The sequence below is a fragment of the Tenrec ecaudatus genome, unplaced genomic scaffold, assembly GCF_050624435.1.
Source record: "Tenrec ecaudatus isolate mTenEca1 unplaced genomic scaffold, mTenEca1.hap1 Scaffold_513, whole genome shotgun sequence".
In the NCBI taxonomy this organism is placed as follows: domain Eukaryota; kingdom Metazoa; phylum Chordata; class Mammalia; order Afrosoricida; family Tenrecidae; genus Tenrec; species Tenrec ecaudatus.
The window spans coordinates 119,785-131,089 of record NW_027459426.1 but is presented as its reverse complement, the minus strand read 5'-3'; the positions used below and the strand labels follow the sequence as shown (position 1 = coordinate 131,089).

At 43.4% G+C, this 11,305-nt stretch overlaps 1 protein-coding gene across 1 annotated transcript; it reads left to right on the top strand.

Moving 5' to 3' along the window:
* Positions 1–10,103: 10,103 nt before the first annotated feature.
* Positions 10,104–10,622, top strand: LOC142436635 (translationally-controlled tumor protein-like). The gene has a single exon (XM_075540165.1). The coding sequence runs from the start codon at positions 10,104–10,106 to the stop codon at positions 10,620–10,622; it is 519 nt and encodes a 172-aa protein (XP_075396280.1).
* The last annotated feature ends 683 nt before the right edge of the window (positions 10,623–11,305 follow it).

The window sequence follows — 11,305 nt, the reverse complement described above, 5'->3', positions numbered from 1 at the left end:
GCAGCTCTTATGAGCAGCTCCAATTTGAGAAACATTTGTAAATTGGCACATCAGAAGGTTCCACAGTGTTTGCCTGACCTAGGCCACTGGTTGACTCACTTCCAAGGTGTTTGGTAAATCCTACGCTACACAGAGACTCTTGTATGATGTGCTAGCACACGCACACACTCACACACACACAGACTCACAGCAGTCATCATTTGCGCACACCCAACAAGAACATCTGTCAGTATCTTTAAAATACATTATTCTGTATATAAACCCAATGTTAAAATTTAACAGTTACAAAAATCAGATAACGGATTTCAGCAATGAAAGATGGACTCATACTATCCCGCAATAAGATGAGTTGAAGTTTTTAACCAGAGAGGAGCCAAGTCTGGTCGACCGCATGCCGACCTCCTTATGAGCAGGGTGAGTTTGACAAACATGCGTATATAAGCACATGAGAAGTCACCCCAGTGTTTGCCTGGCCTAGACCACTGGTGACAGACTGTCGGGGTGTTTGGTAAAACCCATGCTACGCAAGCAGCCGTATATGATGTGCAAGCACACACACACACACACACACACACACACATTCAGGGCCACCCAAACATGTCTCTCTAAGGGTGTAGCATTCTGCGTATGCCAGGGTCTTGATGTACAATTATCAAATATAGATAAAAGTCCCATTTTTCCTACAAATCTTTTGAAGCAAACACAAGATGAGAAAAAAGTGTTGTGAACCCTATGCCTACCTATCCAAATTTTTCCAGAGAGGAGGAGGAAGAATTATTTCACCCACATATGCGACTCCTGATGGCTGAACTGTGTTCAGACCTTTTGAAGGCAGAGAGGGATGTGCATATATGGACGTCTCCGTCAGGTTTCCCTCAGCATCTTACAAGGATGATCAGTAGTCACATCCAAGGGAGATCAGACCAGATCTGCTATCTTGCCAAGCAGATCAGTGATGTCTTGCAAGGTTGATTGGCACAGGTCTTCTATCAGCATCTTCTATGGAGACTCTGCAATATCTTGGTAGGTAGATTAGACCAGGTCTCCTCCCAGCATCTTGCAAGGAATATCTGGCACGTCTTGGCAAGAAAGAAGAGAGAAGCTCTCCTATCAGCATCTTCCAAGGAAGATCAGCAGCATTTTGCAAGGAAGACCAGAGCAGGTCTTCTATATGGCAAACATGATGATCCACATGTGCAAGGAAGATCCGAGCACGTCTTCCATCACCATCTTGCAAGGCAGATCACGTCGTCCATCACCATCTTGCAAGGCAGACCTGTTGCAAGAAGATCGCAACAGGTCCTATCTCGGCACGATTTAAGGAAGACGGGGGATATTTTGCGTGGAATATCACACCACGTCATCTATCAGCGTGTTCCAAGGAAGATCGGCGACATCTTGCAGGGCAGGTCAGAACAGGTCTTCTGTCAGCGTCTTGCAAGGCAGATCAAAAAAAATCTTGCCAGAAAGATCAGAGCAGGTCTTCCCTCAGCACCTCGAAAGGAAGGCCAGGGGTTACTTGCAAGGAAGATCAGAGCAGTTCTTGTATCAGCATCTTGCAAGGAAGATCAGCAATATCTTGCATGGCAGATCAGAAGGCCAGGCACATCTTGCAAGGAAGATCAGAAAGATGTTGCATGACAGATCAGAAGCCCAGGCATATCTTGCAAGGAAGATCAGAGCAAGTGTTGTATCCGCCTCTTGGTAAGAAGATTGGTAAAATCTGGCGTGGCAGATCAGAGCAGGTCTTCTGTCAGCATCTTGCAAGACAGGTCAACAAAATCTTGCCAGAAAGATCAGAGCGGGTTTTCCCTCAGCATCTCTAAAGGAAGTCCAGGGATAACTTGCATGGAAGATCAGAGCAGGTCTTGTCTCAGCACCTGTTAAGGGCGGCCAGAGATATCTTGCCAGGCAGTTCACAGCAGTTTTTCATGGGCAACCTGCAGGGAAGAGCTGCAGCAACTTGGGAGGAATGTCATGTCTGGTCTTCTATCAGCATCTTGCAGGGCAGATCAGGGAAGATCAGAGTAGGCCTTCTACAAGCACCCTTAAGAAATATGAAGGTCATCTTGAAAGACAATTCAGAGCAGCTTCTTCCGGCATCTTGCAAGGGAGATCATGGCAAGTCTTCTATCAGTATCTTGCAAGGCAGATCAGGGAAGATCAGAGTAGGACTTCTTTCAGCACCATTAAGAAATATGAAAGACATCTCGAAAGAGAGTTCAGAGGAAGTTCTCCCAGCATCTTGCAAGGAAGATTAGCGACCTCTTACTAGGAACACCATATTAGGTCTTTTGTCACTATCCTGCATGGCAGATCGACGGCATCTTTCAAGGAAGATCTGGGCAGGTCTTCTCCCAGCATCTTGTTAGATAGATCAGCAGTTTTGCAAGGCAGATCAGAGCAGGTCTTCTATCAGCATTTTGCAGGGAAGATCAGTGGCGTTTTCAAGGAAGGGCACATCAGATTGATCCCATCTCACAAGGAAGATCCTATCATCTGTGGGTTAGGGAGTGGTGCTGCAAACATTTTCCAGAAAGGGTACTGTGTGAAGTAGCTTTGCAGGTCATCTCATGCAGCAGCTGGTTCTAGGACTGTATTATCAGCACGTTGTGCCTACCATCAGATTTGGCTTTGTTTTTTGTTGTGTTTTTTTTTACCACCTGTATTTCTATGTCTGCCTGTCGGTACGGCCCTGCCTGGTCGTCAGTCATCTGTCTCACTCAGGATTACAGCATACAATCACACACACACACACACACACACACACACCAGTTAACATTTGGAATTTCACGGCAAGATAATCGGCCAATTTCTTTAAATAACATTCTTCAACATAAAAATCTGATTTTATAATTAATAATTAAAGAAAATCCTGAGACATGTGAGATATGAAACCGACCCAGAATTATTGCACAGCAGGAGGAGGTGAATTTGTTAGCCATTGAGTAGCCTGAGTTGTTTGACAGCCTGCACTGCTCCTAGGAGCAGCACCAATTTGATAAAGACATGTAAATTGGCATATCAGAAGGTACCACAGTGTTTGCCTGACCTAGACTGACTTCCAAGGTGTTTGGTAAATCCTACGCTACACAAAGACTCTTTTGTGATGTGCAATCCCACGCACACACTCACACAAACACACACATACACACACACAGGAGTCAACATTGTGTACATCCAACAGGAACATCCAGCAGGATCTTTAAAAAACATTATTCTGCATATAAACCCGATGTTAAAATTAATAATTAAAAAATCATGAAACTTTTGAACAATGAAAGAGCACCCATAATATTCCGCAGTAAGAAGAGGTGAACTTTTTCACCAGAGAGGAGCCAGAGCAGGTCGACAGCATGCAGAACTCCTTATGAGCAGGGTGAGTTTGACAAACATATGTAAATAAGCACATGAGAATGTACCACATTGGTTGCATGACCTACACCACTGGTTGACAGACTCTTGAGGTGTTTGCTAAAACCCATGCTACGCAAACAACCCTGTATGATGTGCAAGCACACACACACATTAAGGGCCCCCCCCACACATGTCTCTCTAAGGGCGTAGCATTCTGCTTATGCCAGGGTCTTGTTGTGCAATATTGAAATATTGATAAAAGTCCTATTTTTCCCACAAACCACTTGAAGCAAACCTAAAAGAGTAAAAGGAGAAGTGAACCCTATCCATACATACCCAAAATTTTCCAGAGAGTAGGAGCGATAATTTTTCACCCACCTGTAGGCCCTCTGAAGCCTGAACTGGGCTCAGACACGTTGAAGAAGGAGATGCATGCACACTTGGGAACATCTCCCTCAGGTTGCCCTCAGCATCTTACAAGGATGATCAGTAGCCACATCCAAGGGAGATCAGAGCAGGTCTGCTATCTTGCCACGCATATCATTGATGTCTTGCAAGGTTGATTAGTGCAGGTCTTCTATCAGCATCTTCTATGGAGAAACTGCAATATCTTGGTAGGTAGATTAGACCAGGTCTCCTCCCAGCATCTTGCAAGGAATATCAGTCACATTTGGCCAGGAAGACCAGGGAAGCTCTCCTATCAGCATTTTCCAAGGAAGATCAGCAGCATTTTGCAAGCAAGGCCAGCACAGGTCTTCTATATGGCAAACATGATGATCCACATCTGCAAGGAAGATCCGAGCACGTCTTCCATCACCTTCTTGCAAGGCAGATCAGAAGCGTGTTGCAAGAAGATTGGAACAAGTCTTATCTCAGCACAATTTAAGGAAGACGAGGGATATTTTGCATGGACTATCAAACCAGGTTATCTCTCAGCATCTTCCAATGAAGATCGGCGACATCTTGCAAGGCAAGTCAGAGCAGGTCTTCTGTCAGCATCTTACAAGGCAGATCAGCAAAATCTTGCCAGAAAGATCAGAGCGGGTCTTTCCTCAGCACAACTAAAGCAAGATTATGGATTCCTTGCGAGGAAGATCAGAGCAGGTCTTGTATCAGCATCTTGCAAGGAAAATCAGCAATATCTTGCATCGCAAATCAGAAGGCCAGGCACATCTTGCAAGGAAGTTCAGCAAAATGATGCATGAAAAATCAGAATCCCAGGCATATCTTGCAAGGAAGGTCCAAGCAAGTATTGCATCAGCATCTTGGTAAGAAATCTGCAAAATGTTGCATGGCAGATATTACTAGGTTTTCTATCAGCATCTAGCAAGGCAGATATGAAGCATCCTGAAAGGAAGATCAGAGCAGGTCTTCTCTCAGCACCTGTTAAGGAAGACCAGGGATATCTTCCAAGGAAGATCAGCACAAACTTGCAAGGCAGAACAGAGCAGGTTGGTTCTGGCAACTTGCAGGGAACAGCTGCAACATTTTGCACGGTAAATCATGGCAGATCTTCTATCAGCATCTTGCAAGGCAGATCAGGGAATATCAGAATGGGCCTTCTCTCATCATCATTAAGAGATATCAGCGACATCTTGAAAAAGTTATCACAGTAGGTTCTTCCAGCATTTTGCAAAGAAGATTAGCGACCTGTTATGGAACACCATAGTAGGTCTTTTTTTACCATCTTGAGTGCCAGATTGATGACGTATTTCAAGCCAGATCTGGGCAGGTCTTCTCCCACCATCTTGATAGATAGATCTGCAAAATTTTGCAAGGCAGATCAGAGCATGTCTTCTATCAGAATTTTGCAGGGAAATCAGTGGCGTTTTCAGGGAAGGGCACATCAGATTGATCCCACTCACAAAATAGATCCTCCCCTCTGTGCATTGGGAGTCGTGCTGGGAACAATTTTCTGGAAGAGTACTGCGCGAAAAAGCTTTCCAGGTCATCTCATGCAGCAGCTGCTTCTAGGTCTATATTATTGGCATGTTGTGCCTACCACCGGATTATGCTGTTTTTTCTTTGGACCATCTGAGTTTGTGTGTCTGCCTGTCAGTTATGCCCTGCCTGGCCATGACTCCTCTGTCTAACTCAGGTTTAGACCAGACACACATACACGCACACCCACACACCCACACGGGTCAACATTTGGACTTGCACGACACGTTAATTGGCCAGTGTTTTTAAATAACATTCTTCAAAATAAAAATCTGATTTTAAAAATAATTTTAAAATTAATGATCTTTCAACAAAGATCAAAGCGGGTCTCCTCACAGCATTTTCCAAGGAATATCTTCCACATCTTTGTAAGAATGACCAGAGCAGGTCTTCTAATAGCTTCTTTGAAGAAGATCAGCAGCATCTTGCACGAAATATCATTGCAGGTCTTCTATATTGCAAAGCAGATCAGCGACATCTTGGCAAGGAAGACCAGAGCAGGTCTTCTATCAGCACCCTTTAAGGAAGACCAGCGATATCTTGTAAGGAAGATCATTGCAGGTCTCAATCAATTTCTTGCAAGGAAGTTCAGCAAAATCTTGCAAGGTAGAGCAGAACAGGTCTCCTCTCACAATTTGCAAGGAAGACCAGCAACATCTTGCCAGGAAGATCAGAGCAGTCCTCTATCAGCATCTTCCAAAAAAGATCCGTGAAGCTCAGACCAGGTCTTCTATCAGCACCTTTTAAAAAGAGTATCAGCGACATATTGTAAGACAGATAAGAGAATGTTTTCCCACCATCTTGCAAGGAAACTTAATAACATCTTGCAAGAAATACTTTTGTCAGGTCTTCTGTCACCATCTTACAAGTCAGATAATCGATATCTTTCAAGGAAGATCTGGGCAGGTTTCCCCCCTGCCTGCATCTTGTAATTAAGATCAACATCTTGCAAGGCAGATCAGAGCAGGTCTCTGTCAGCATTTTGCAAGGAAGACAATGGCCTATAAAGAATTGGGTATTTGAAGACCAAATTAACAATTTGAATGATTACATCAAAGACTTTATAGCAGTGTGTAGTATAAACACTTTCTTAGTATAACCAATTCATTAAGCTAGAGTGACATGATAACTGCAGCATTTCATTTCAACATTACAATTTTGAGGATGTCCACGGATTTTCCAGTATTTCCTCCATTTTCATATAGGCTAACTATGAGTCAGTGCTGAGGGTATGTAGGATTCTGGACCAATTCCATATCTCTTAACAACATGAACAGCCTAAAACACCTTGTCAATAACAGACATTTTATGATTCATAAATAGAATTCATGAATTATATAAAAAATTATTCTCACCACCAGAATGCAAATCTTCCTACACAATTCTTAGTATGTTAGACGCCTCTATTCTAATGTGAAAATACTATGACGGTCTCTTGTTTAGCTCTATGTTATCTCCCTGGGCTTGTAGTTGAACCACTTATGTCACACCTTGTAGTCATCTCAGCAACACCAACAACAGCATTCTAAAAGAAATGCCTTTTCCTTAAATGTCAGAGAATTTTACTAGAAAGTGAAACAAAACAAATACAAATGCAAACCCAAGAAGCTTAAAAGGAAGAATTTACCATAATTTTAAAAATTCTTTAAATCCTCCAAAATAAATACAACACAAGGTGTCAATTTCCCTCTTGAATAAATGTGAAATTAAACTTGGAACCCCCAATAACACAAAGAGTTACAATGTTTAGCAGCTAACTGAGAAGATGGTTCCTTTCTCCTCAGAGACACTTTAACAGATAGATCTGGTGACTGACTTTTGAAAAAAAATAACCTTTGAATACACTATGGGGCACAATTCTCAGACAAACATGGGCCACTGTAAACTAAACACAACCAAATATCAAATGTTCTTGAACAGCTCTGGAAACTTAGAATATGAAGACTGTCTTTAACAAGCAAAAGATGTCCTGTGAGTTTGTCACTAGAACAACCAGGGGCAGCGAGATGAAGAGCCAGGACTCCACCATGACTTTCACTGTCTCCCTCTATCTCCAGGCAACAGCTGCCATGAACAACAGTGGGAAAATTCTATGGACAGCCGCTCCAGAGGGGCAATGGATGAAGCCTCATGTTGCAACATAACTCTGGATGGGAAGCTCCAAGATGCTGAGTGGGTCCCTATGCTCATTCTGACGAATCTTCTCCAAAAGGAATCCTGACCCATGAAGGGTAAGCTGCATCTGGTCAGACCTTAGGGAAGGCCAAGTGGGTGGGTGACCTCCATTCTCTGAAATCTTCGCCCCCGCACCTTTAGTCACTGACTGTTATTGAATCAGTGCTTCCCCATGAGTGTCAGAGACTGTGCCCTTTACTAAAGAAGCAAGCCTCACTTTTAATCCCATCCCGCCACCATTACACCGTGTCAGAAATGTTTAGAAAAAAATTCTAGTCACACTACTCACCTTTTCAATTCACAGTTGTAGAGGCTTTCAAGGCTCAGATATCATTCTGGACCACTCTCTTGACTCAAGTAGGTGAGTACCAGAGGAATCCAAGATGGGAACGTGGGACGGTAGGCTGCTTCCTCCCAGGCTATGCAGAAGGATGAATCCAAGTTATGTAGGAAATATGGCAAGATGCTGTCTCAAGTCTGGAGATGCACAAGTATGGTGAGGCCCTGGACCTGGCCAAATCTGCACAGCTTACAGAGAGAATCCACTTACATTTATACTGGGGGAAACCACACCCACCAGGATAGCACCTCCCACTTCTGGCTGCTGACAGAAAATCTCTTCATGGATGTGATGGCATTACTTGTCACCTAGGCTGACATTATCGTAATCGTTAACCTTCTGAGAATCCTGGCCAAGCAAGCCGATAAAGAACCTAACCCATTACAAAAAACCGACTGTTCCATAAACCCAAGTGATTTCAATAACATTGAAGAACGTGAAAGGGAAGAGGGATGGGCAATACCCTTCCAAAAATGGCATCCAACCAGATGTGTTCAGTGTTGAGCTCTGAAGAAGAGTCCAGCACATTTTCTTAGTTTTTAAGTGTGTTTTGAAGGAATCATCACTAATTGGGGGGTTTTCCGTTTAAAGTGTATTTTCTTATAAATTAGGTGGGTAGAATTCTGTGGCTTATGTTACGTAGCCTATCAGCCATAGGTTAAGCCTCTCTTATTCTGTTGCTTCTGGGGCAAGTTCCTTGTCTGCTTGTACTATCTGTGGGATTAACTTGCTTTAGATAGCACTGTGTATGTGTATGTGTGCTTCAACATTACCTTGGATCTAGGAGGTTCACTGTGTAGGGACTGCTGGTCCACAGAAGAACTCTGATCCAGGTCTCCTTTCTTGCTGTAGTCAGGTCCTACATCTCTCTTTTCAATTCTCTATAATGCTTTCAGAGATGAAAGGCTGTGCTGCTATACCTCAGGATAATCCCTTTACCTTTATCTCAGAAAGCTTATGAAGGGAGTAAAGGATTTACCAAACAGCCTGAATCCCTTTACCATGGAATGTCTTCACACATGATACCATCACAACTGATCCATCAGAGTTTCATTTTATATCATCAACATAAAATAAATCAAGCCTAGTAACACTGTGTCCATTCCCCCTCATAGCCAATCATTGGACAGACTAGAATTGCTCCCTAGTTCCCTCAATGCTGTCCATAATAGGATCCCCAAACTACTGGCCCTATTGCATGTCCTACTATCAGGAAAACAGAAAAATCACCCACATCCCTGCAGGCAACTGAAAATGTTTTCATTATATACCATAATCCAGAATAAGAGTAAAAATATTCTCACTGCCATTGCATCAGAGCAGACTAATAACTATTTAGGACAAGGTAGAACTGCCCCTGTGAGTTTTTATGACTGTAATTCTTTCTGGGATTAGAAAAACCACATATTTCTCCTATAAAGTACACGTGGACCATTCCATTTCCACTCAAGAGGAAGTATCAGGTACTTTGATAAAAACTAAAATATGTCTTTATGGGAGCAAACTTCTCACCTTTCTCAATTGGAAACTTGGTGAGTTTGAAGCCACCATCTCTTGATTAATAGACCCACTGAGCATACTACTCGACCAGACTCTAAAACTGACATCATTACGTAATTACTACACTACAAAGAATTATGACCCCAGAAAGTTGATACAGATAATGAACCTCTGCATATAATTAAGATATTTAAACACAATGAGGGCCCCGAATAGGTACTGAGCTTTAAAAGAGATAGAGAGTGAGCAGTACATACCAATCTGTTTGCCCTGTTTATATTGAATACAGCAAGTAAATCCATATCTTCAAAATTCAATATAGATTACACCCAGTTCACCCCAAAAGTAGACTTGTATGCTTTCTGTTACACATGCTCATTATGAAAGAAATAAATACAACACTTGTAAGGCTTTCACAAACAGAAAGTCATTCTCTTCCCATAGGGGTGGGTAGAAAGTTACATTTTATGTGACTGGACCAATACATAGCATAATGAGAATTTTAGAACATATTGGGATTGTCAATGATTACATCTTGCTTGCATGCACAATAAGTGCCCATGGAAGCAGAAGTCAAGAGATCAAGTGAACCATGACAGTAGATAAATCTGCTTCAAAAGACATCTTGAAAGTGTTGAAAAGCACCCCGCCCCTTCTGCCAGATGCCCCTCCCCTTGCGCCGGCCGCCCCTCCCCCAGCGCCAACTGTAACTTTCGCTCCCTTCAGCGCTGTCCTCTTGGAGCTCCGAGCTGCCCGAAGCCAGCGCAGCCACCGCCCTCTCGCCACCGTCATGATCATCTACCGGGACCTCATCAGCCGAGATGAGCTGTTCTCTGACGTGTACAAGATCTGGGAGATCACGGGCGGGCTGTGTCTGGAAGTGGAGGGCACCATGGTCCGCAGGGCCCAAGGCCACATCTATGACGCGCTCATCGGCGGTAACGCATCCGCCGAAGGCCCCGAGGGCGACGGGCCCGAGCACAAGGTGGTCACCGACGTGGACATCGTCATGAACCATCACTTGCAGGAGACCAGCTTCACCAAGGAGGCCTACAAGAGGTACATCAAGGACTACATGAAATCCCTCAAAGGCAAGCTGGAGGAGCGGAAGCCGGAACGCATGAAGCCCTTTATGACCGGGGCTGCCGAGCAGATCAAGCACATCCTCGCCAATTTCAAGAAGTACCAGTTCTTTCAGGGCGAGAACACGATTCCCGACGGCATGGTGGCCCTGCTGGACTACCGCGAGGGCGGCGGGACCCCGTACATGATCTTCTTCAAGGACGGCTTAGAGATGGAGAAGTGCTGACAGTGGGCAACGCACGACCGACCGCCCGACGGCCCCTCCTCCTAGCTGTCTGCGGTCCGCCCACACGACACCAGGACCGAGACAAACGGAACTGATGCCATCATGAGCTCTGCGTCGACTTGTGACCTTGACTTGGAGCGGTGACCTTGATTTTTTGGAGCAGAGGCTTTTTTTTTTTAAGAAAAAAACACAAAAATGTCGTGTAGGTTGTCTAAAAATAAAATGCATTTAAACAAAACTAAAATAAAGAGTTGGAAATGCAACCAAAAAAAAAGTGTTGAAAAGCAAAGATGTTACCTTGAGGATTTTAAAGTATGCCTGCAGAAGCCTTGGAATTTTCTGATTCGTTCTTTTTCCTCAAACCATTTTGAGAACTAATCCAGATATCACATCATTCAATAGTTGTATCTTGTCATGCAAATGACTATCAGTTTCAAACATTTTCTTTTGGCTTATATTTCTTTTTTGTTTGTTTGTTTTTGCTTAAATTTCTTGATAGCAACTCCTCATTATCTCCCACCAGGAACCCTTAATGTAGCTATAGTTTCTATAGAGTCACCCACACTGGGTTCTATATACCAAATATGTATAGAAAGATCCATAACAGACTCAGAAGGCTGCCAACAATAACAACAACAGTAAAGAAATAAACTCAATTTGGAAACCAAAACCAGAAAGTATTA

Coding starts and splice junctions, on each gene's coding strand:
- LOC142436635 (XM_075540165.1), top strand. CDS start 10,104: ATGATCATCTACCGGGACCTCATCAGCCGAGATGAGCTGTTCTCTGAC.